The sequence below is a fragment of the Hypanus sabinus genome, chromosome 5 (assembly GCF_030144855.1).
Source record: "Hypanus sabinus isolate sHypSab1 chromosome 5, sHypSab1.hap1, whole genome shotgun sequence".
In the NCBI taxonomy this organism is placed as follows: domain Eukaryota; kingdom Metazoa; phylum Chordata; class Chondrichthyes; order Myliobatiformes; family Dasyatidae; genus Hypanus; species Hypanus sabinus.
The window spans coordinates 143,355,786-143,378,273 of NC_082710.1; the positions used below are offsets into that span (position 1 = coordinate 143,355,786).

The window sequence follows — 22,488 nt, forward strand, 5'->3', positions numbered from 1 at the left end:
GAGAAGATACAGGAGCTTGAAAACCCAGGTGGCCTGACACAAAAACAGCTTCTTTCCCACTGCTGTCAGGTGCCTGAACCAGTGACCTCTTTCACCATCCCTTCCCGGTGGTTTTGCCATGTTCTCAGGAACCTAATTTCACCATTTAAGTTGCTGTCACAGTAGAAATGCACTGCATTACAATCTTTGTACCATTCTTATGTTTTGCTCTCATCAATGTGCAGTTTATTAATGTATTTATTGTTACCATGCACACAGTTTACTCTGTGACCTTTACATGAGCGGGGCAGCTCATTTCACCCTGGTTTCTATGACAAGAAACTGATCTAATGTTCAATATGAGGGTACCTAGCCATCCATCCTTGACGGTCAAAGTCATTACCATCAAAAGAGTTCACACCTTCAGCATCCTTTGGCTGTGGTTGATCAGGATCTTAACAGGGTAGTGGCTTAAATTCCGTAGCTGCTAGGAAGATCGGGGGGCTGCAGTGAATCAAACACTTCCTGACACCTCAAAGTCCTTCCCATCATCTGAATTGGGAGTTTGATGGAATACCCTCTGCCTTCCCTCATGAGTGCAGTTCCAAAAACATTTGAAAAGCTTAACACTGTTCAAGAAAAAAAAAGCAGCCTGTCTGACTGAAAGACTGAACATCCAGACTTAAGAACAGCTTGTTCCCTGTAAGCCCTGGCAGAACCGTGGTGAAGAAAGTGAAGGTTTAGGCTGGTGGATGTGAATGTGTACCATCTACAATCTACACAGCAGTTACTCACCCAGATTAATCTGATAGTACCCTCCAAAATCCATGGCCTCTATCATCAAGAGGCACAAGACCGGCAGGAACAGGTTCCCCTTAAACACCATCCCATCTTAGCAATGTATGACTGTCTTTTCAGCACTGGGTCCAAATCCGGGAGTTCTCTCCCCAAGGAGCACCTTCCAGAAGGACTGCAGCAGTTCAAGAGGGTGGCTCTCCCCTACCTTCTCAAGGACAGTTAGGAACAGGCAATAAATGCCGACCTCGATAACAACATCTGAATCTTGAACAATTAGTGAAAGTTCTCTTCTGTGACTATGCGCAAGTGTTTACTCTATGAGTAATTCCCAGCCGCAATTCCACTTTAATTGCGAAGCAGGAGGGGTTACCTTGATATCAACCCCCCCCCCCCCCCAATCTAAGTCACACATCGTGAGTGAAGTTCTGTACCAACTCCATTGCTGGCCTTCCCTACCTGATGGGCCAGGAAGATCAGAATGCTGATATCAAAAGAGCCGTCCCATTTCCAGGACACATCTGCTCCCTTCACTCCTCCTGTGCATTCTACTGTCTAATTGTTCAGCTCTGGAAATCCCCTTGCTCAAAACTCATAAGATGTTTCCCCTAAAACTGCTTCCTAAAACATGGCGCCAGGAGTAGACTAGCCTCAAGCAGAGGGGCTGTCTGAAGAACAGAACACAATCTTGACAGCATCGTTTCGATATGCCGTGGAGAGCATTCTAACTGGCTGCATCGCCATCTGATATGGGGGGGGGGGGGGCGGTGTGGTACTGCGCAAGGTCAATAGAAGTTGCAGAAAGTTGTGAACTTAATCAGCTCCGTCATGGGCACTAGCCTCCATAGTATCCAGGACGTCTTCAAGGAGCGATGCCTCAAAAAGGCGGCATCCTTCACTACGGATCACCACCACTCAAGAGATACCCTCAGGAAGGAGGTTCAGGAGGCTGAGGGCACACACTCAACGATTCAGGGACAGCTTCTTCCCCTCTGCCATCCGATTTCTGAATGGACATTGAAACCATGAACGCGACCTCACTTTTGTATTTTTATTTTTGCACTAATTTAATTGAATATATATTAAACCTGATTCAGGAATGAGTAGGAGGAGAAATGGTGACTACATTGCAGTTGTTATGCCTTCTCAGTGAGTCCCATTGCTTTGTGTAGGGTGCAAGTGCTTGTTGGCAGATGGGCCACTATGATACCACGCACCTTTGAAGGCTCCACCAAATAATAAGACTTGGAAAGGGATACGTTGACTGCTGTGTTACCGACGTTTGCAATCTTGATTTGACTCTCCTTGCCAACGGGAAACTTAGGAAGAGTTCTCTAAAAGGGAAAGAAGGAAGATATATTTAGGACCACACAACATGATTCTAGTCGTTGCCCAAACATGGAGAGATACAACACAGAAACAGGCCTTTGGCCTACAGAGTTATGCCAACCATCTCCCACCTTCTTTTTATACCTGTCTCACCCTAACCCATTTTTCCTAAACATTCCAGACAACTATCCCTGGATTCTACCATTCGGCTGAACACACAAACCAACTCTTGCGTCTTTGGAATAAGGGAGGAAGCAGGAGTACCCATGGGAAACCCCACGCAGCCGTAGGGCAAGGATGCAAACCCCACATGTACCCACTATGTCACTGCGCCTCTGAAATGCTCCTGGACATTGCTGGGAGACGAACGTCAATCTCGCGCAGTAGAACAGAGGAAATTACAAACATGTTTGCAACCTTCTATAAAAGCAGCAGATGCTGAAAACAGTCAGCGTGAGTAGTGGGAGAAGCACGGAGTCAAATGTGAAACAGCAATGCCGGTAGTAATCCCTGCTGTTAAGCATTAGGTTTTCTGAACATACTCAGCAAACAGTGTTAGTTGTTCATGGAAGTCCAGTTTGACGGGAGTCTCATCTGAGCAGCTTTGCAAGGGACTGATCAGACAATTCTCAGGGCAATGGCCTTTCATCTGAACAGGCAGAAGCTGGAAGGAGACACAAAAGACTGCAGTTGCTGAAACCTCGAGCAACAAACAATCTGCTGCAGCAAGTCAGTGAGTTGAGCAGCAACTTATAGCAGGGTGCTAGAACATGGAACATAGAATGGGCCCTTTGGCCCATAATGCTGTACTAACCTTTTTTACCTCCTCTAGGATCAATCAAACACTTCCCTCCTATATAGTCCTCCATTTTTCTTTCATCACGTGCCTATCATTGCAGCTTTGCCCTGAGAGGTAATCTCTTCTTTCCCTCCCACAGATACTGCTCAGCCCTCTGAAATCCTGCAGCAAATGGATTGTTGTTGCGGGAAGAAGAGTCAGCTTTAAGAGGGGAAAGAGCGAAGGGCAGGAGAGGCAGAATGATACATGAAGAGCTGGTTCTGGCTGAGAAAGGGAGGTCAGAGTTGGGGACTAACACAAGGTAGATCTGAGGGAGGAGTAAACAGGTAAATTGGTTTATTATTGACACCTGTACTGAGCTGCAGTGGAAAAACTTGTATACCATTCCCACAGATCACTTCACTACAATAGTGGGAAAACAGTAACAGAATAAAGTGCAACAGTTACAGAAAAAGTACAGTGCAGGTAGACAATAAGGTGCGCAGTTATAATGAGATAAATTGTGAGGTCAAGAGTCCATCTTTTCAAACAATAGAGTCAAACAGCAGGATAGAAGCTGTCCTTTAGCCTGGTGGTTTCAGGCATTTGTATCTTCTGCCCGATGGGAAGCGAGAGGAGAGAGAATGTCCTGGGTGGGTAGAGTCTTGGCCAACATAAAGACCTTCCATACTGAGGCAGTGGGATGTTCGTGGAAGGGAGTCTGGATTCCGTGGGGTACTGATCTGTGACCACAGCTCTCTGTGGCTTCTTCCCGTCTCAGGCAGAGCAGTTGGCATCCCAACCCGTGATGCATCCAGACAGGATGCTTTCTATGGCGCTTCGATAAAAATTGGTGAGAGTCAAAGGGGGCAAGTCTGAAATTTCTAGCAAAGAAGAGAAGAAGGAAGGTTGTAAGTGTGAGAGAATCTCAATACAAGTGCAGCACAGAGGCATAAACCAGGCATCAACCTTGACCTCCAGTGCTCTCCGTCTGCATGTCGTCCCTGTGACCGCTCGGGTGCTCGGATTTCCTCCCACATCCCAAAGACGTCCAGGGTGGTGGCTCTCTGGCCGCTGTAAATTGCCCCTAGTGCGTAGGTGGGTGGTGGAATCTGGGGGATTTTGATGGGAACATAGGGAGAAATAAAGTGGGAGGGGTAACGGGGGACTGATAAAAATGGGTCGCCGCTGCCCAGTGCGGACTGGGTGGGAGTGTCTCCGTGCTGTAAACGAGCTGATGGAGGTACTCAGTTATCAGGCAGCATCTGATATCGCCTGACTCACTAAGTTCCTCCAGTGGCTTATATTCATGCTAAGAGTGCAGCATTTTCGTCTTTTGTGTCACCGTCTTCCCGCGCTGTGTCCCCCTGTGACTCCATGATGAAAGCTGGAGCAGCCAATTATCCAAAGTAGTTCAATGCAACACTGCAAGATTAAGGTTGGCTTTATTTGTCTCTCGTACCTCAAAGCATATGGTGAAACACCTCGCTGGAGTCTGCGAGCACCGAAGTACGAGCCTGTGCTGGGGCTCCTCGCACGTTTCACCACAGTTCTGGTGCCAACATAGCGTGGCCCCAGCTCACTAACCCTAAGCTGCACCTCTTTGGACTGTGGGAGGGCACCTGGAGGAAACCCACACCGTCACAAGGAGGACATAGAAACTTCTTAGAGACTGTGCCATGCCAAGAACCGTTTCACTGGAGGAACCAGTACTTTAGCGGTTCATGTTCTGAATTCTGGACTTTCCTTACTCACATCGATTTCAACTTGCACCAGAGCAGCAGCTATAAAGGCCATGGCCGCTAGGAACATCCCGACCGTCATCCTCCTCAGGGGCCTGCATGCAAATTCAAAGCATTCAAAGTACATTTATTATCAAAGCTTGTATGCAGTATACAACCCTGAGGTGTGTCTTCCCCACAGACAGCCATGGAACAGGAAGAACCACGGAACCCTCTCACAGAATAAAAAGCATCAAACCCACTCCCAGGTGCAAAAACAAAATGAATCGCACAAACAGCAACAAAAAAAATGAGCGAAAAGCACAGAATGTAAAACACAAAATCAAAAGACGTATTTCATTTCAGTTCAGTATTCCTTTGCCCTGATTCAAATTGTCCAAACTAGCAACAAAAAATAAGGAGTGACCAGGACAGCCTAGAGACCCATCATAATGTGCCTCAGTCCACAATCCACAATCCGCTTCGATTAAACCTTACCCTGGCACCATTCTCCAACAGCGCTGAAGGTGAGAGGGAGATCATTTGAACGCAAGGGAGAAGGAGAGAGAGAGAGAGACTGTCCTACGTAGATACCCTCCTCTGGCAGCAGCAAGCGAGAGGCTGGTAGATGGCCCTGAACACTGGCGCATCCTCCGCACCCACCCCGAAGATTTCAATTTTCCTCGCCGCTTCAGTCGGCAAGATGATTGAGAGATGGAGTCGACCATGGGCCTACTCCCTGTCTCCAGGCCTCCTAGCCTGCTTGCCACAAGCTCGACCTGCAGCCCTATGGTGCACTCTCGGAGGTAACAAAGCACCAGATGGCTCGATTGGCCCGAAAACACACTGCCAGAGTGTAGATAACAGGCTCCGATAGTAGCAGAACTATATTTGAAATTTTAAAAAGTGGAAGGAGTAGATTGTAAACCATCTTAAAGATGTCGCCTTCGGGTGTGTTATTCGCTGGTGCCATCTTCTTCACAGTGACCACAAAACCATAAGACATCGGAGCAGAGTGAGCATTTGACCCATCACATCTGCCCCAGCATTCGATTCTGGCAGATTTATTTTCCTTTACAACCCATTCCTCCTGCCTTCTCCTTGTAGCCTTTGACAACGTTAATAATCCAGAACCTATCAAACTTTGTTTTAAATCTAACTAAAATGAAAGATCAATATAATTTTTCCCTCCAACATGGTCCATGACCCTCCATATTTCTTATACTGGAGAATAATTATTAGATGAAATTAGAGAATGTTTGTCCAAAAACGCCACAGGAAAGCTGGAAGTCTGTGATGGCTGGAACTGGGAGGTTGAAAGACTACAGTAGCTGATTAGCAGCAACAATGGAATTTAGTGTGACCTATCGAGAAGGAAGATGGAGCCGAGCAATGGAGCTTACGATTACCGTGCAGAGTAAGTGGAGGTTCCACAGAGGAATCACACTTTATATTGATTATTCAGCTTCCTGACGACCAGGTTCAAGAACAGCTGCATCCCTTCAACCATTCAGTTCTTGAACCTTGAATAGGGTCAGCATAACCCTATTCTCTGCAGTTTACCAATATTCTGATCACTTTGATCACTTTGCACTAAAATCAACTCCCCCCTCCCCCCAGATTGTGTTCTCTCTTGTTAAAAAATGTCTAATTTATGCTTAATTCATGGTTTTCACATGACTGGTGCTCATCTGATGCTACGTGCCTGTGGCGCTGCTGAAAGTAAGGTTTTCATTAGTGTGCAGATAGCAATAAACTCAACTTTGACTTTTTGACTTCAATTCAATACCGTGCCCAACACCTTGTTGAAATATGCATTAGTAACCTCAGTATCATCATCTAAACCAGGTAGATTTGTCATACTTACGTAAAGTTTAGTTTGCACTTAGCAATCAGGGGGTAGACGATTGTGTCAACAACTGGAACCAAAATCAGAATCAGAATGGGGTTGACTGTCTGGGTAGAAAGCACATTAAAAATTGATCAGATTCTTTGTCAAAGGGGATCAACTGATGAACACAGAGTGCGCCTGGACAAGTGAAGCATGCTTACCTGCATCTGATCAGGCTGGATATCAATCCCTCCCTAAAGATAAAAAGACGTTTGTTAGTGACCATCAGCATGGCTGATAAAAAGGCATGGAATTTTGTAAAATATAGTGAAATTGTTCATTGATGTTCTTACGAAATTTCCATTCATTGTAACAGCTTGCAAAGTCCATCTTGAACCCTGTAGAATCAAATAAGGAATCCTGAGAAATTATAAATATTTAAAATGTGAATTAAATAGCCAGTCAGGAATTCAGGGGTGGGGGGGGGGGGAACCCTCCTTTCCCAGAAAGGGGAGAGCAAGTGGATCTCCCTCTCACAGGGAATGGCTAAGATACAGGGGACAGAGGGAGGTAGACTGTGTCCAACAGAGACACGGTGGGCGCAAGAGCCTGTCCCTGAGCAGTACTGTACGATATTCTCTGCTCCAAGAGCAGGGATGGGTCCCTGCAAGCTGGATGAAGAGGTGAGGACTGAAACGAAAAGGGGCTGTAAATCTCGGGAATCTCCGCCTCAAGAGGACCACGGAGGTTTAGTCTGCATATTTTCAAGGCACAAGTCAACAGACCTTTAGATAATCAGGGAATCAGGGTGATGGGATTTATATAGGGATGTGCTGCTGAGATAAAAGATCAGCCACGATCATATTTAGACCAATAGTCATAGAACATAGAAAAGTACAGCAAAGCGCAGACCCATCAGTCCATGATATTGTGCCAACCAGTATAAATCTATTCCACAATCAATCTAACCCCTACACCACCACAACCTTCCAGTATTTTTACATACAGTCCTTTGAGTGTCCCTATTGTATCAGCCTCCACCATGGCCCCAGGCAGTGCATTCCATGCACCTACTATTCTTTGTATATCGATTCTCAGACCGCTCTTCTCAACTCCCCTCCACTCACCTTAGACATGGTCCTCTGGTATTGAGCACTGGCAGCCTGGGGAAAATGTACTGGCTGTCCACTCTATCTACACCCATTATAATCTTGCACGCCTCTATCAAGTCACTATAGTGGTGTAGTTGACACCAGTCAATCCCTTTTATTCATGTTTACTGATATACGAATGCCTTACCTGCTGGTCAAACAACGCCCAGAACATCGGAAGAGGGATATACAGGAACAGAACTTTCAGCACCATCTTGATCTGAGCAATCAAATGCTCCTAAACCAGTTGATAAAGAGAAGAGATAACAAGAAGGAGGTGAGTCGTTTTCTCTGCTTGTTCCGTCTTTCTGAAATGTAACGCAAATCGTCTCTGACTGGACGAATTCAGTGCTGACGCCAACACCAGCTTCTGCCCCCTGACATAGAGCAAGGCCAGTGCGAGCGAGTCCACCTGGCATACCCCACTCATCGCTGAAAGCAACGCACAAATGGGATGGCGCCATCCATCCCTTGGGACTTTCCCAGCACGACGGCTACCTCAGAGCTGAGGAACACCTCAGCAAGGAAGGAGGCTCTTTGGCCCATTGAGGGCAGGTCAACAATTTCTAAAATCCCATTTTATTCTCCCCACACTCCCACCTGTTCTGCCCAGATCCTATGCTCAGGGGGCAATTTACCCTTCAGCCTGCATGATATAGGAGCAAACCAGAACACCCCTGGGGAAACACACGCAATCACAGGGAGAACGTGCAGATGGCACCAGAGGTCGGGATTGACGAGCTGTGCCCCACCGTCGTCCACTTGTACTCTCACCCACCATATCCCACCCTCCCTTGGGTGAACAAAGATTAATTGACTTTAGCCATACAGTTAAACATTGTCGTTTTTTGTCGTTTTTACCCACATTCCAAAGACATACCGGTTAGTAAGTTAATTGGTCTTTGTTAATTGCCCTGTGATTAGGCTAGTGTTAAATAGGGGGATTGCTGGGCAGTGTGGCTTGTTGGGCTGAAAGGGCCTATTCCATGCTGTATGTCTAAATAAAATAATAAAAGAAATAAATGAGCCATGTCAGTCTAGTGAGGGAATGGTCAGTCGGAGCTTTGGATAGAAACGTTTCATCAGTCAGATGCAAGGTCTTAGCCTGAAGTATCAACTATCCATCTCCCTCCACAGATGCTGCAGTTCCTCCAGCAACTTGCCTATTGTTCGGTCAAAGTGAGGGTCTTAATTGCATGTTTAAGATGGAAAGGACAAACTGGCAGAGGGATGAGTGGCAGCCTGCATGGCTTTCAAATCACTGGCCAAAGATTCACAGAGATATTGCTTCAGAACATTATTGTTACCCATTATGATTTCAAACACGTTGCTCAAAAGAGTGTACAAGGAGACGTTAAAAAGGGAGTTGCATACAGGCTATTCCTGGATAACCTACAGATTCAGTTTTTACAGATGTCTAAGAGTTGCTTTTGTCAGCAAGTTGGAAAATGCACAAAAATCACTTGATATGGTTACCATCCCTCCATAGTATTGTAATGAAAATGATGAAAGGGGTGTAAGATTGATAAGAAAGAACAGTTACTGAAAGAGAAGGAGAAGGAGGGGGAGGGGAAAGGAGGGGGAGAGGAGGGGGAGAGGGAGGGAGGGGAAGAGGGAGGGGAGGGGAGGGGAGAAGAAGTGGGGAGAAGGAGAGGGAGAGGAGCGGGGAGGAGGAGAAGAAGGGGAGGAGGAGAGAGGGGAGGGAAAGGAAACTAATTTTACTACACATAGAAATGAACACAAGTAAGACTTCTGAATTTAATAATATTACAGGAACTCTTTTGTATGTAAAGGGGCAGTATCCTGGAGACAGGTTGCAAACACATTGGGAATAAGCATTTCCTAGGATATGAAAGCAAAGCTGAACAGTTGGGACTTGTGATTTTATGATTAGAAACTAGTATGGAAATAAAGTTCTTTCCAGAGACTTACATCATATTTGTCGGAAGCCCAATCCATAAAGTGCTCTCGTTTGGGGTACTGATTACTTCGGTGTTTGAATCTGTTCTTAATTGCAAACTGTTGGGGGAGAAAACACATTCATTTTGACACATCATTAATGAAAGTTAATAAAAGTTTTAGAAAAGTAAAACATCAGGGGAATCCTCAGAAACTTATGGAGTTACCAAGCTAAACAGCGTGAAAACAGGCCTTTTGGCCCATTGAGTCCATGCTGACCATCCATTTAGACCATTGATAGAGGAGCAGAATTAAGCCCTTTGGTCCATTGAAACCAATCAAACATGGCTGATTTTCCTACCTTCTCTCTGTAACCCTTAACCCTCTTACCAATAAAAAAACCTATCAACCTCTCCCTTAAACTCACCCAACAACTTGACAGCACTCCATCACAACAGATTCCACAAATTCACCACACTCTGCCTGAAGAAATTCCTCCTCATTTCTGTTTTGAAAGGGACATCTCTTTATTCTGAGGCTGTACCCTCAGATCTTACTCCCTTCTTCTAATGGAAACATTCTCTCCGTGTCCACTCTATCCAGGCCTTTCAGAACCTGGGAGGTTAGTGACTTACACCAAACCTGCATGAGTCCCATTTTATATCATCTCCACATCCCTGTCCATTCCCCCTATAAGTATGTCTGCCATGTATTTAATCATACAATAACTCATTGGATAGAACCTTGCAACAGCTCCCCCATCCAATGAAAACATCCCAGATCTTGCGTCCCACTTCCATTTTCTACACTATCCTCATATTCATAAATTTCCTTAATATCCTAGAAACCTTCAATCTGTGTCTTGAATATTCCCAATGATCAAACCTACACAGCTCTCTTGGGTAGAGAAGCTTTCAAATTCTCTACCCTCCGTGTGAATGAATTTCTTGTCAACTCAGTCCTGAATGGCTGTCCATCTCTCTGACACTGTGGTCCCAAACACTATACACTTCACTCAGGGTAAGATCATATCTCTATCTATTCTGTCAAGCCCACTAAGAATTTTTGATGCTTCACGAAGATGCATTATGGCTTGGAGGGGCAACTACTCTGCCCTTGACCGCAAGAAACTGCAGGGAGTCATGGAATGGCTCAGCACATCATCGAAACCAACCTCTCTTTGACGGACTGTCTACATGTCTCGCTGCCTCGGTAAAGCAGACAATATAATCAAAGACCTGCTAAGTTCCTCCAGCAATTTGTGTGTTGCTCTGGATTTAGCTTCTGCAGAGTCTCTTGAGTTTATAATTCTGCATTCTGTTATGGTTTTGGCTTATAACTACCTTACTGCACTGTGTAATCAGTATGCAAGACAAGCTTTTCACCATATCTTGGTACATGGGACAATAGTAAACCAATTCCAATTAGAGACCCCAATCTTCAAAACTTAAGGGCATAAGGCCAGTGTCTGCTTAATCTCTACTGACTGAGTAACTCCCCATCCCATGAATCTGATAAATTGCTGTTGCACTGCTCCATTTCAAATCTATCCTGAGTCAGAGAGGTCAGACCTGTACACAATATTCCAAGTGCTGTCTCATTAGGAGCCTGTTTAACTGCAGTTATACATCTTGACTCCTGTACTCAAAGCCTTCTGTACTGAAGGCCAACATACCATTTGTTTTCTTAATTACTTGCTCAACCTGACCATTAATTTTGACCAATTCATGTACATAGAAACCCAAGTCCCTTGGACAGCAATACAGTTCAATCTCTCACCATTCGAAAAATATGAAGGAAATATATTAATTGGAGGGAATTGTAGATGCTGATGAGTAACTGAGATCTGATGTTCATATGATTCCTGCTTGATTATTTCCAGACTCAGTGTTTCCATGTGCTTGGGAGGAGCCAATACTTTTGCACTTTTTACTAGTTACATTGATGACTGTATACCGAGTTGTAATGGTAAAGATCAAAATTGGCACTGGTCAGGGTTGGTGTATCCATGATCTCTCTTTAGCTGCCGTGCAGATTTGCTTGTCCAAGGTGTGTTGACAGGCTGAAGTGCTGGGGTGGGAGGAGGTTTGCGAGAGGCTGGCTGAAGTGGTCTGTCCATGTGCTGTGTCCTCTATTTAACTCTGTTCAGAACAAGTGCCTGGAAAGTCACAGTGTGTCCCTACAGCATAAATCCCCAACTCAAAACCAATTGCAAATCTTGTCTCTTTCCTTTGACTTTTTTGACAGCTACTCTTCTTTCTGTCTTGGATGTCAAGCATTCTTTTCCCCCTTTTCCTGCAAATCCAGCTCACCAAGCTGACATTTTAAACCATCCTTTACCAAACTATACCCATGTGCCAAGTTGCCCCAACTTCATCCACTCTCCTTGAACAGAGCCATTAGGTGTTGCATATCTGCCACTTTTGAGGGGAATTTGAGCTGGAAGACAATCCTGGGGTTCTGACGCGGAGATTAGTCCTTGAGGCAAGATTATAGGATCCATGCTTTATTCCCTCATAGCATTTAGTTCTAGCAACACCCAGGGAAATTAACCTCGGAACAGGGAATGTAGAATGGGCAAACACACTTCCCTAATGAGAGCAACCAGTTTCTGCTACACTTGTTCAAGAGTGCAGACATTAGTTTGCAGGAGTGTTAGTCAGCCTACAGAGTTAGCAATTTGTGATACAAGCCAACAGCTGTTGAGAGGAAATCACAATATTTATGTTCATACCCTTCTCGTGATGTCTGCTCTGCTGCTTTGCATTAAAGAATTCCGTTCCCAAGTTATTACTTACTGCGATGCACTTGCTAACTTTAAGCACGATATTTCCCTGTGGAGAAGACTTCTTGTACAAGGGACTTCCTCCGATAAATACAACTGAAATACACAAAAAGCAATGGTTAATCGACGATGATCATTTGAACATGAAGCTTCTCACAAGCTTAGAGAACAGATGAGAACCCATGGATTGTATTGAAATGCTTGCCACATGTCCCATTAAGTGGGTCCAACAGTACCCAAGGAGATCAAAGCCATCCAGGACAAAGCAGTTCACTTGACTGAAATCTCACTCACCACCCTAGGCATTCCTTCCCACCACGACCACCCACAGTGGCTGTAGTGCAGGTGCAGCAGGCAATCAAGAAAGCAAATGGTCTCCTTACTTGAGGAAGGATATACTGGCTTTGGAGGCAGTGCAGAGGAGGCTCACCAGATTGATTCCAGAGATGAGAGGGTTAGACTATGAGGAGAGTCACCTGGGACTGTACTAGCTGGAATTCAGAAAAATGAGAGGAGATCTTATAGAGACATATAAAATTAGGAAAGGGATCGTTAAAATAGAGGTTATTTCTGGTAGGTGATAGAAAGTTATTTCTGGTAGGTGAGACTAGAACTAGGGGACATAGCCTCAAGATTCAGGGGAGTAGATTCAGGACGGAGATGAGGAGGAACTGCTTTCCCCAGACAGAGGTGAATCTGGAATTCTCAGACCAATGAAGCAGTGGAGTTTACCTCAGTAAATGTATTTAAGACAATGTTGGATGGATTTTTGCATAGCAGGGGAAGTAAAGGTTCTGGGGAAAAGGCAGGTAGGTGGAGAAGAGTCCATGGCCAGATCAGCCATGATCTTATTGAATAACAGAGCAGGATCGACAGGCCAGGTGACCTACTCCTGCTCCTATGTTCAATGTACGCCATCTACAGAGTGCAGTGCGGTTCCTCACGCAGGCTACGCTGACACCTCCCATACCCATGAGCTCCAACATCAAGGGCAGCAGGCACGGGGGAACACCACCCCCTTCAGATCCCCACAATACCCTGACTTTGAGAGCACATCACTAGAACTCCGTTGTCACTCGGTCTGAGTCCTGGAGCACCCTCCCCACTAGTGCTGTGGGAGCATCTTCATGGGAATTAGGGAAGGGCAGTAAATAATGCTCTTTGCCCATGGTGTCAGATCTGGGAAAATCAATGAAAGTAACCCAGTAAATCTCCAGCTCCCATTTTCACCTTCTCTGATCCATCCATGTCTGATTACTATCACTTTCACATTTCACCATCGTCTCCCTTGTCCATTATTCTTACTTGCCTTCCATCTTCACACATCTTCCCTTTCATCCTTGCACAACCCCCTTCCCTCCATCTATTCATTGAAAGGGTGTGGGCTGAGCCAGCGTTTAATTGCCCATCCCTTGTTGCCCCTAAGAAGAAGGTGGGAAGACTGCACTTGAATCGTTGTATTCCTTGAGGTGTGGGTACACCCAGAGTGCTATCAGGGAGGGGATTCCTGGATCTTGACCCAGTGACGGTGAAGGAACGGTGATATATTTCCAGCTGCGAGTGTGCCCTTGTCCTTCTGACTGGTAGAGGCGGTGAGTTTGGAAAGTGATGTCCCAGCAGTCTTGGTAAGTTGTTGCTCCTGAAAATGGTATGAACTGCTTCCACCGTGTGTCAGTGGTGCAGTGAGATGGTTATGAATTGGGAGCTTACCATCTGGGCTGCTGTGTCCTGGACAGTGTGTGGCTTCTAGAGTTGCTGAAGTTGGAAAGTGTTTGATAACACTCCTAGCCTGAACCTTCTAGATGGTGGAGTTAGAAGGTGAGTACTTATCAAACTTCATTTATAACTTCCTCTAATCTTCATCCACCTGACACATGAAACCAATTTCTTTCTCCACTGATGCTATCCAGCTCACTGAGTACTTCCACGGTTTTGATTTCATACCCATTTCTGGGATGCAAAGACATCTTTTAGTAAAGGATTCCCAACTCTGGTTCAGGGATTTCTTCAAGCTTTTGTCAAATGTCCTTTGTCCTCCAAAATGCCAAATAAAATAGGCTTTCATCCTATCCCTGCCCTCAATAATTACAAGGAGCGGGTTTTACTGCAGAGCACTTTCAAAAAGTTTGCACAGGGACAACGGGCTGAAATGCCTCCTTCCACAGCGTATAATGTTTCAAACTAAATGAGACATAAAAGATAATTCTTCAGCCCCTTCTGGAGATGGTCATTCTGAGTACACCTCACTGCATTACTGAGGAAGCCAAGTTTTAATTCCCAGAGGTTCCTGGACCACATTATAGCATTGACAGCACTTAATGAATCAAAAGTCAATGGTTATTCCCCCTCATGAAGGTAAGGTAAGTTATTGGATGCTGTATCTATAACCAAAAGACCCAATATGGTTACTTCACCACCAACATCACTTCCCCTGCAGCGATGACTGATATTGGAAAGTGATACCGGTTACAGTACATTTCTTGGAGGAATGAATTAACAAGACTTACGCAGAGCCACTGCCATCAGTGCGCCTGGGACCCCAAAGGCCAAGGGATAACACGCCTGGGGAACATGGCCACATTTTTGTTCTAAAACAGAAGAGCGTTCCAGTGTTAGAAGGCCAATAGGCAAAACCATTTTGTGAACTATTCAGGGTCAGGTACAAATTGTAAACAAAAATGCAAGCGATCTGTGAGGACGGCTGGAATGCATTGATCAGGAGGACAGGGTTTGGAGGCCACCCAGCTGTACCGGACTCTGATTGGACCACATCTGGAGCTCTGAGAATAGCTTGGGACACTGCACTTAAGGTTGGGTCTACTGCCCTTGGAGGAAAGCTCAATCAGACTCACCAACAACTGTGAAGATCAAAATGTGCTATGCCTTCAGCAATGGCAGAACATGCGTGGGTTTTCACTGACGTGTTACCATTGGGCATCACATCAGGCCAATTGGCAAAACACTTGGTGGAAGAGAGCAGTATTAAGGAACTTCCTAGAGGACCGAGGGAGGAGGAATCAGGAGTTGTGGGATGAAGCACTGAATACATGGCCACCCAATCACAGAGTAATCAAGATGATTAGAGGCCCAGAAATGGCAATCTGCATGGGTTGTAGGGATGGAAAAGTTCGGAGGAGAAGCGATTGATGAGACAACAGCTTAGGGTCTAAAGAAATATATCACTCAGACCAAACTTGCTTACCCTGGAGTTCAGAACATTACCTAATTGGGGAGCTTAAGATGATTGTAGGTCTTCAGAGGATAGATAGCAGGGAGAGCCTATAGCAAATGGACAAGGCCACAAAATCAAAGGGAGTTCTCTCTGCACTTTTTCAAAGGCTGGGGAAATCTGGAACGCTGTCCTTAACAGCTCAAGGGGTAAGTAGAGTTTTGAAAGCCTAATGATCAGAAACATCAGCTCTCTTTCTCGGCAAAGATGCAGCCTAACCTATTGCAAACACAACTTACTACATTGTAATTTTCTAGATCTTTGCACCTTTAATCGATTTTTGTTCTTGTAGGCAAGAACTTTGAAGCTTGGGGACCAGGGTGAGTAAGTTGAGCTGAGCCAAAGACTGGCGATGGCTGAATTGGTTCAAGGAGCTGAATAGCCGGTTTCTTTGTCCTTTTCCCCTTTTTAAAAAAAGAACGTATGGAGTGAATATCAACTCCATTGATGAAAATGCAGTTGCACAAAGCCGCACTGAAAGGCACATACAATCGCTGCATCCGGAAAATGGTAGAAATCAAGAATACTGGATTATTTTGCAATTAGCTTTGATGCGTTTTCAATCAGAATGTTGATCAACAAAGACTGATTGGCTTGGAGTAGTTTCCAAAAACTTTGCAGTTGATTGTTGTACATTGATACTTGCTTCATCAGACATGCATACCTCTCAGGATGGGAGTAACAATTGTGGAAATTAGACTTCCTGCATTGATTGATAAATAGAAAATTGAGAAGAACTTGCTCCTTTGCTTTTCCTTGAGAGAAAGAAGAGAGAATTGACTCCAGCAGCAATAGGAACCAAACGCATTTTCACAGATCATCACATTTACCTAGTCCCGGTGTAGCTGCTGATGTTACAGTAGGTTTAATGATGCTTAAGGTCATATCTAAATCTTCCAACAAGTCTCACCCCCTTTCAATCAACCCTTGAGAGAACCAGAAAACTGATGCATTGAAAAGTTGCTGTATCTGCAGAAAATTAGAGTTGGCACATCACACTGTGTTATTAATGATTTGATTTCTTCCTAAACCTTTCAGATCCAGAATCTAGGCAACCTCTCACCAACAGGTAGCAAATTGTTTTTAGGGAATGGTTTAATGTCAATTGTTAGGAACTTAACATGTTTCCTCGATATTCCTTTCTCTCTTAATCCATCCAATCTTTCTCCCACTCTTTTATTTGCCCCTCATAGAATCATATGAACAGGTCCTTTGGTCTAATCTGTCCATGCAGGCCAAGACACACGTCTAAGCTAGCCCAGAATGCCTACATTTAGCCTGCATCTCAGTCTAAACTTTTACTACTTTTCCTACCCATGTACCTGTCCAAGACTCTTTTAAATGCTACTATTGTACCTGCTTCAACCACTTCCATTTACTGACCACACTCTGGGTGAGAAAGTTACTCTTCAGGTTTCTATTAACTTTGTCCCCTCTCTCCTTAAACAAGGGGTTCCCAACCTTTTTTATGCCACAGACCACTGCCATTAAGCAAGGGATCCACAGGCCCCTGGCCCTTTAATCCCCCAACCCTGGGTAAAAGACTGCGTGCATTCACAATACCTATGCTCCTCATGATATAATACACCTCTGTAAGTTCACTTCAAATTCTCCTTTGCTCCAATGAGTAAAATGCCAGCCTGCTTAACCCCCCTGTACATGATTTGAATTCACCTGCTTTCTTCCAGCACCATTTTTGTGACCTTGTTTTGTTCAGGAGACAGTTTACTTATTGGAATCTGCTATGTTTTCTTTACCATGTATGTCTCCCAGCGAGATACAGGAAAGTACAGTAAATGCAGGGATAGATCTACCTAACAGTACATCATGAGATGCTCCATTCAGCTAGGGACAGCATGTCCTGTAATGTTCACACTTGAATAATTACAAAAAAAAATTGCTGCGCAGTTAATGACAAAATATGCTTTTACACTGAAATGATTGTTGACATGTTTGATATATTAAAGTACTTTCTTATTGGCTTTAGCAGCAGATTAAAGAACATACTTTAATCTTAATGTTTTTGTTTACCTGATCATCCTCAAACTGGTCTCCTCCAAATGCAGACACACATGGTTTGATACCACCAGTTCCCAAAGCAATAAGCAGCAGTCCGAGCATTGACAAACCTCTGGGAGAAACAGAATTTTGCATTGTAACACTTGGGCTTTGGTGCAGACTTTGAGGGAGAAAGTTGGCTGCAGCTCATTTGGTTGCAGTCTCACTTCTGAGGCATCAAACACAAGGATAGGGAGCTGGATATTCAACCCCTCAAACTGTAACACCCAGGAGTATCAGTCCTATTCCTGCACTGAGTCTCTGCAACCTCTTCCTTAAGGCACCAGCCCACCAGCACTATTTGCTTTCCTTGTCACCTCTGCAATGGAGTCATTAGCAGAGGCTAATTATCCCACCAATTCATCTTTGTAATGCTCTAGTCCCCATAATTTACAATTCCCCCAATTTCTAAAAACCTATCTCTGACTTGAATATATTAAATCACTGATCCCCCCACAACTCCCCAATTAGTGAGTTACAAAGATTCCCTCCCCATCCTTTGAAAGAGGAATTCCTCCTCGTCTCCATCCCTAATAGCCGACCCTGATCATGAAGCAATCACCCTTAGTTTTAAATACCCCCGCCAGAGAAAACACCCTCCAACCATGCACAGCCCACTGATAATCAACATCACCTCTAATTCTTCCAAATTCCAGTCTGCTTAACAAAAAGCAAAATCTCCTGACACTGATGTCCGAAATAAGAAAGGAAAAGCCAAAAACACCCAGTAAATGAAGCAGTATCTGTCAAGAGAGAAGCTGAATTAACATATCAGCTTGTTCCCTCTTCCTCCTTCCCCACAGTCGAGACATGAGGGACGACAGATGCTGGGTCAGGCACTGCCTGTGGATGGAAAGGGATGATTGACCTTTCATTTCAAGACCCTTCATCTGGTCTACCAAACCTGATGAGTGTTTCCTGCATCTTATGATTTTCTTTTGCTTTTCAATCCAAAATGCTTAGTATTTCCTCATCAGGCAGCTCCTTCATATCTGGAATCAATGCAGTGAATCTCCTCTGCACCATCTTCAAGGCAAGAACATCCCTCTTTAAAATGAGAAGATCAAACTCTTCATGGTGTCACCAACCTCTTCCTTTATGCCCCTTGCAATAGAAACCAGCCTCCTCATTACTTGCTGCATTGGCATACAAACTCTCCAAGGACGACTGGAACACTAGTATTCCATAGTCTCACTGAAGCAATGCCCCAGGTTTATGGGTTCAAGCCCCATTTGCGAGAGATTTGTGAACCCACACTGCGAGTATTACCGTTGCAATTTAATTGAAAGACTGAGTTTACTTACATATGCAAATTCAGGTTGTCTGGATGACCGTCTCCATTGGTATCAGATATGTCCGCTACGCTACTGACGGCTATAACCACTTGACCAATGGTGTACACAATAGACAGGTAGACAATAGTCCTGTTGCAATAAAAATAGAGATACATCAGAGAAGAACACAGGTGCCTCCAGGTCATTCAGCATCTGGGCTGGAACTGAGAAAGTGCTCGCCTCAGGCAGCATAGAAAATGCACCTCTACACACCATTACAATATTCCAGCCTGCACCCAAAGGCTCAAGTCTCAGGTGGGTACTCACCTTCACCGCTCCGCTGTTATTGACATATTCTTCCCCTTGTTCTCCGAATCAGTCGGCAAATATTCACTTTCCACCCCCTCACACTCAATCACTTCCGCACACACACACTCTGACACAGAGGCACCCAAATGTAAGCACGCACTCTCGCACTTTCACACATATAGTGAGACAAACACACCAAACACACTCAGGCACTTTTTACGCCTATTGTGGCGGACACACACACACACATACACAAGCATATGCTTTTTCACACACACTCCCTGATACAAGGAGACACCCATAAACACACACACAACCACACTCATTCACACTCTGAAACACAAAAACAAGAATCCTCATTTAAATATGCTACACACATGTGCACGCTCCAATACATAATTAGAGGAATGGTATTATTGAATGAAAACTTAAATTGAGGCTCCTTCTGCTCTTTCAGATGGCACCAAAGACCCTGGCTTCGGTTCAGCATTGAAGCTGTCTCCAGCCTTCCAGCTGGTGGTTACTCCACCACATTAATCTTAGAGACTGATTATATTACAGAGTGGCTACTTGCTCCCACACAGGCTAGAAAACATTTTGAGAGTTCAACGTAGATGCTACGCAAGGCCAGGCTTTTTTCTTCTAAATTTATTTATAAAGTAAAGCAATTTCTAAGGAGCTTACTTGAATTTTCCCAGCCAGGAGTCAGCGATGATTGCTCCGAAGATAGGCATTAAGAAGCACAAAGCGACAAAGCCGTGGTAAATTGCGGTGGCGAGATCCTCATCCCAGCGAAGAAAATAGCGGAAGTACAGCACAAGCACCGCTGTGAAGGAGACAGAATGGCAGAATCATCTCAGCATTGTTCATTCGTGGACATCTCCCCCCCCCACACTAAAATAGGAAATCAGTGTGCAACAGCTCAAAGAATATTCGTGAGGTAGTCGCCAGGACTCAAGGGCCTGAGTTACTGGTAGAGCTTGGGCAGGCCAGGACTTTACCTGTATTCCCTGGCGCATAGGAGATTGAGGGGTGACATGAGGGGGCATAGATAGGGTGAATCTGCATAAGAAACAAAAATTAAGTGGAAAGTGAGAGGGGAGAAGGGAAAAATTAAAAAGAGACCTATGGGTGAAACTTCTTCATGCAGAGGGTGGAAGGAGCTACCAGAGAAGGTAGTTGAGGCAGGTGAGCTAATGGCATGTAAGAGACGCTTGGATATGTACATGGAAAGAGAAGGTTTAGAGAGTATGGCCTTTGGAGGGCACCTTGGTTAGAATGGGTGAGTCGGGCTGAAGGGCCTGTTTCTATGCTGTATGATCTACAACTCTAATTAAATTGCAGTACTAAAAGGGCTCTCCTGTCCTCTGTTGTTCTGGCACGTACTCTCCTCGCCTTTGTCGTCTTCAGTTGTCCTCTTCTGTCCCGTAAACTCAGCACCGTCCAGACCTTTGCTGCCTATGTCCTCTCTTCCACGGGGTCGAGTACACTCCAGCACCCATGCTCAGCGTTCAATTCCGTCTCCAGTCAATAGACCGATAACAGTTCGATTTCCCAGGATGGAAATGCCACATACCAGAGGGCATAGATTTAAGGTGAGCGGGGAGAAGATTAAGTGAGGTTTAGAAGGCAAGCTTTTAGTCTTACACAGAAAGTGGTGGATGCCTGGAATGCACTGCCGTGGGAGCTGGTGGAAGCCGATATGACAACAACGAGGAGTTAGGCAGACACACGAACAGGCAGGGAATGGAGGGATATGGACCATATGTAGGTGAATGGGATTAGTTTCGATAGCAGTCGTGGCTGGCACACACGCTGTGGGTCAAAGGGCCTGTTTTTGTGCCGTACTCTTCTACGTTCTATGAATGAAAAATACTTAACTCTGTTTTCTACCTCAGTGCCATTGTGCCTGGCATGATTCGTCTTGAATGGTCTGCAAACAAAGTTCTTTCACTGTGTCTAGGTATGTGTGACAGTAATAACCCAACATCAATTATTCAACAGCTTGGCCCCTCTCCACTTCCTCCAGCCCCTCTTATCTCCTGAACTCTAACATTTCTGACCTCCCACTCAACCCAAATTTGAATCCCCAATGTTTTTGCCTGCCAAGGCTTTGAGTAGTGAAGTTGCCTCCCTAAATCCCTCCTTACAACACTCTTTGAGAAACCAGCCTTCCTTTTTTTTCACTATTTACTAATTTTGTAATTTATAGTCATCTATTTAACTATCTATATATTTATTTAATGAGATACAGCCCTTTTGGCCCCTCGAGCAACCCACCAATTTAATGCTAGCCTAATCATGGGGCAATATGTAATGACCAATTAACCTACCGACTTTGGACTATGGGAGGAAACCGGAGTACTCAGAGGAAACCCAAGCAGTCACAGGGAGAAAGTACAATCTCCTTACAGGCAGCAGCAGGAATTGAACTTGGGTTCCCCATACAGTAAAACCTTTTGCTAACCACTAAGTTACCTTGCTGCCTAATTATTATGTCTTTGTACTGTATTGCTGCTGCAAACTTTATGTGATATAAGTTAGTAATAATATATATGATCTTCAAATTTTAAGTTATACCCTTAGCCATGATGGTAGGATTCAGTTCAGGTCCCTGGATGCTGACTTAGTGATCACAGTGCTATTGAACCCATTTATTTGTCAGTCGTTGCTCATTAGAAAGATAAGTCTCGTGTCAATAAGCTCCTGAAACAGGATATGGGATCCTAGGTAGCATCTTCACTATTTCAGAGTGAGGATAGAGCCCGACCAACCCAGCCAAGAACCACAAGATCCCATGCAGTCACCCGCTACCAGGTAGAACCCAGGGGCGAGGATTTTTGGTTACTGACACATCGCGTACAAAACAGCTGGTACCTCGCATTCCATAGTAGGAGAATCTTTCGCAGAATTCATTAACCACAATGAAGCAGATGCTGATGGGATATCCAAGAATGTTCAGCTGTAAGAAAACAAAGATACATGACCTCCAATCTTCATCAATGGTCCAGCTGTAATAAGGAGCTGGCTTATCACGTGTCACACCTGCCCCTGCTGTCCGAATATATCATCTTCATGCATGAGTGATAGAACCTGAACACGGATTGGTTCTTATTGTTTAATCGTAGTCACAAGAAACAACATACTGACTGGAAGCGGAGAGGAGCAGACACAAAACAAAGGCAAAGTACAGCAGATACTGGAAATCTGAAATAAAAATAAGAAGTGCTGGCAATTCTTAGGAGATCAGACTGCATCTGTGGAGAGGAAGGCAGAAATAATGCTTTAACTCAATAACCAGGCCCTAAAAAGAAATGGTTGTGCCTCAAAAGTGCATTTCACAAACACTG

At 44.7% G+C, this 22,488-nt stretch overlaps 1 protein-coding gene across 2 annotated transcripts in view; it reads right to left on the minus strand.

Annotated features, from left to right (window-relative positions):
- The window catches only part of LOC132394400 (solute carrier family 15 member 1-like), a 55,247-nt gene that overhangs the window by 18,347 nt on the left and 14,412 nt on the right, over positions 1 to 22,488 (minus strand). For both annotated transcript variants that reach the window (XM_059970485.1, XM_059970486.1), the window contains 14 exons: positions 22,016 to 22,100; positions 19,823 to 19,964; positions 18,860 to 18,979; positions 17,529 to 17,628; positions 16,162 to 16,252; positions 14,776 to 14,856; positions 12,282 to 12,364; positions 9,517 to 9,603; positions 7,733 to 7,822; positions 6,787 to 6,831; positions 6,655 to 6,687; positions 6,470 to 6,558; positions 4,637 to 4,718; positions 1,992 to 2,108 (listed from right to left, as the gene is read on the minus strand). In XM_059970485.1, the coding sequence (XP_059826468.1) occupies positions 1,992 to 2,108; positions 4,637 to 4,718; positions 6,470 to 6,558; positions 6,655 to 6,687; positions 6,787 to 6,831; positions 7,733 to 7,822; positions 9,517 to 9,603; positions 12,282 to 12,364; positions 14,776 to 14,856; positions 16,162 to 16,252; positions 17,529 to 17,628; positions 18,860 to 18,979; positions 19,823 to 19,964; positions 22,016 to 22,100 (1,245 nt within the window). The remainder of the gene's footprint in view (positions 1 to 1,991; positions 2,109 to 4,636; positions 4,719 to 6,469; positions 6,559 to 6,654; positions 6,688 to 6,786; positions 6,832 to 7,732; positions 7,823 to 9,516; positions 9,604 to 12,281; positions 12,365 to 14,775; positions 14,857 to 16,161; positions 16,253 to 17,528; positions 17,629 to 18,859; positions 18,980 to 19,822; positions 19,965 to 22,015; positions 22,101 to 22,488) is intronic.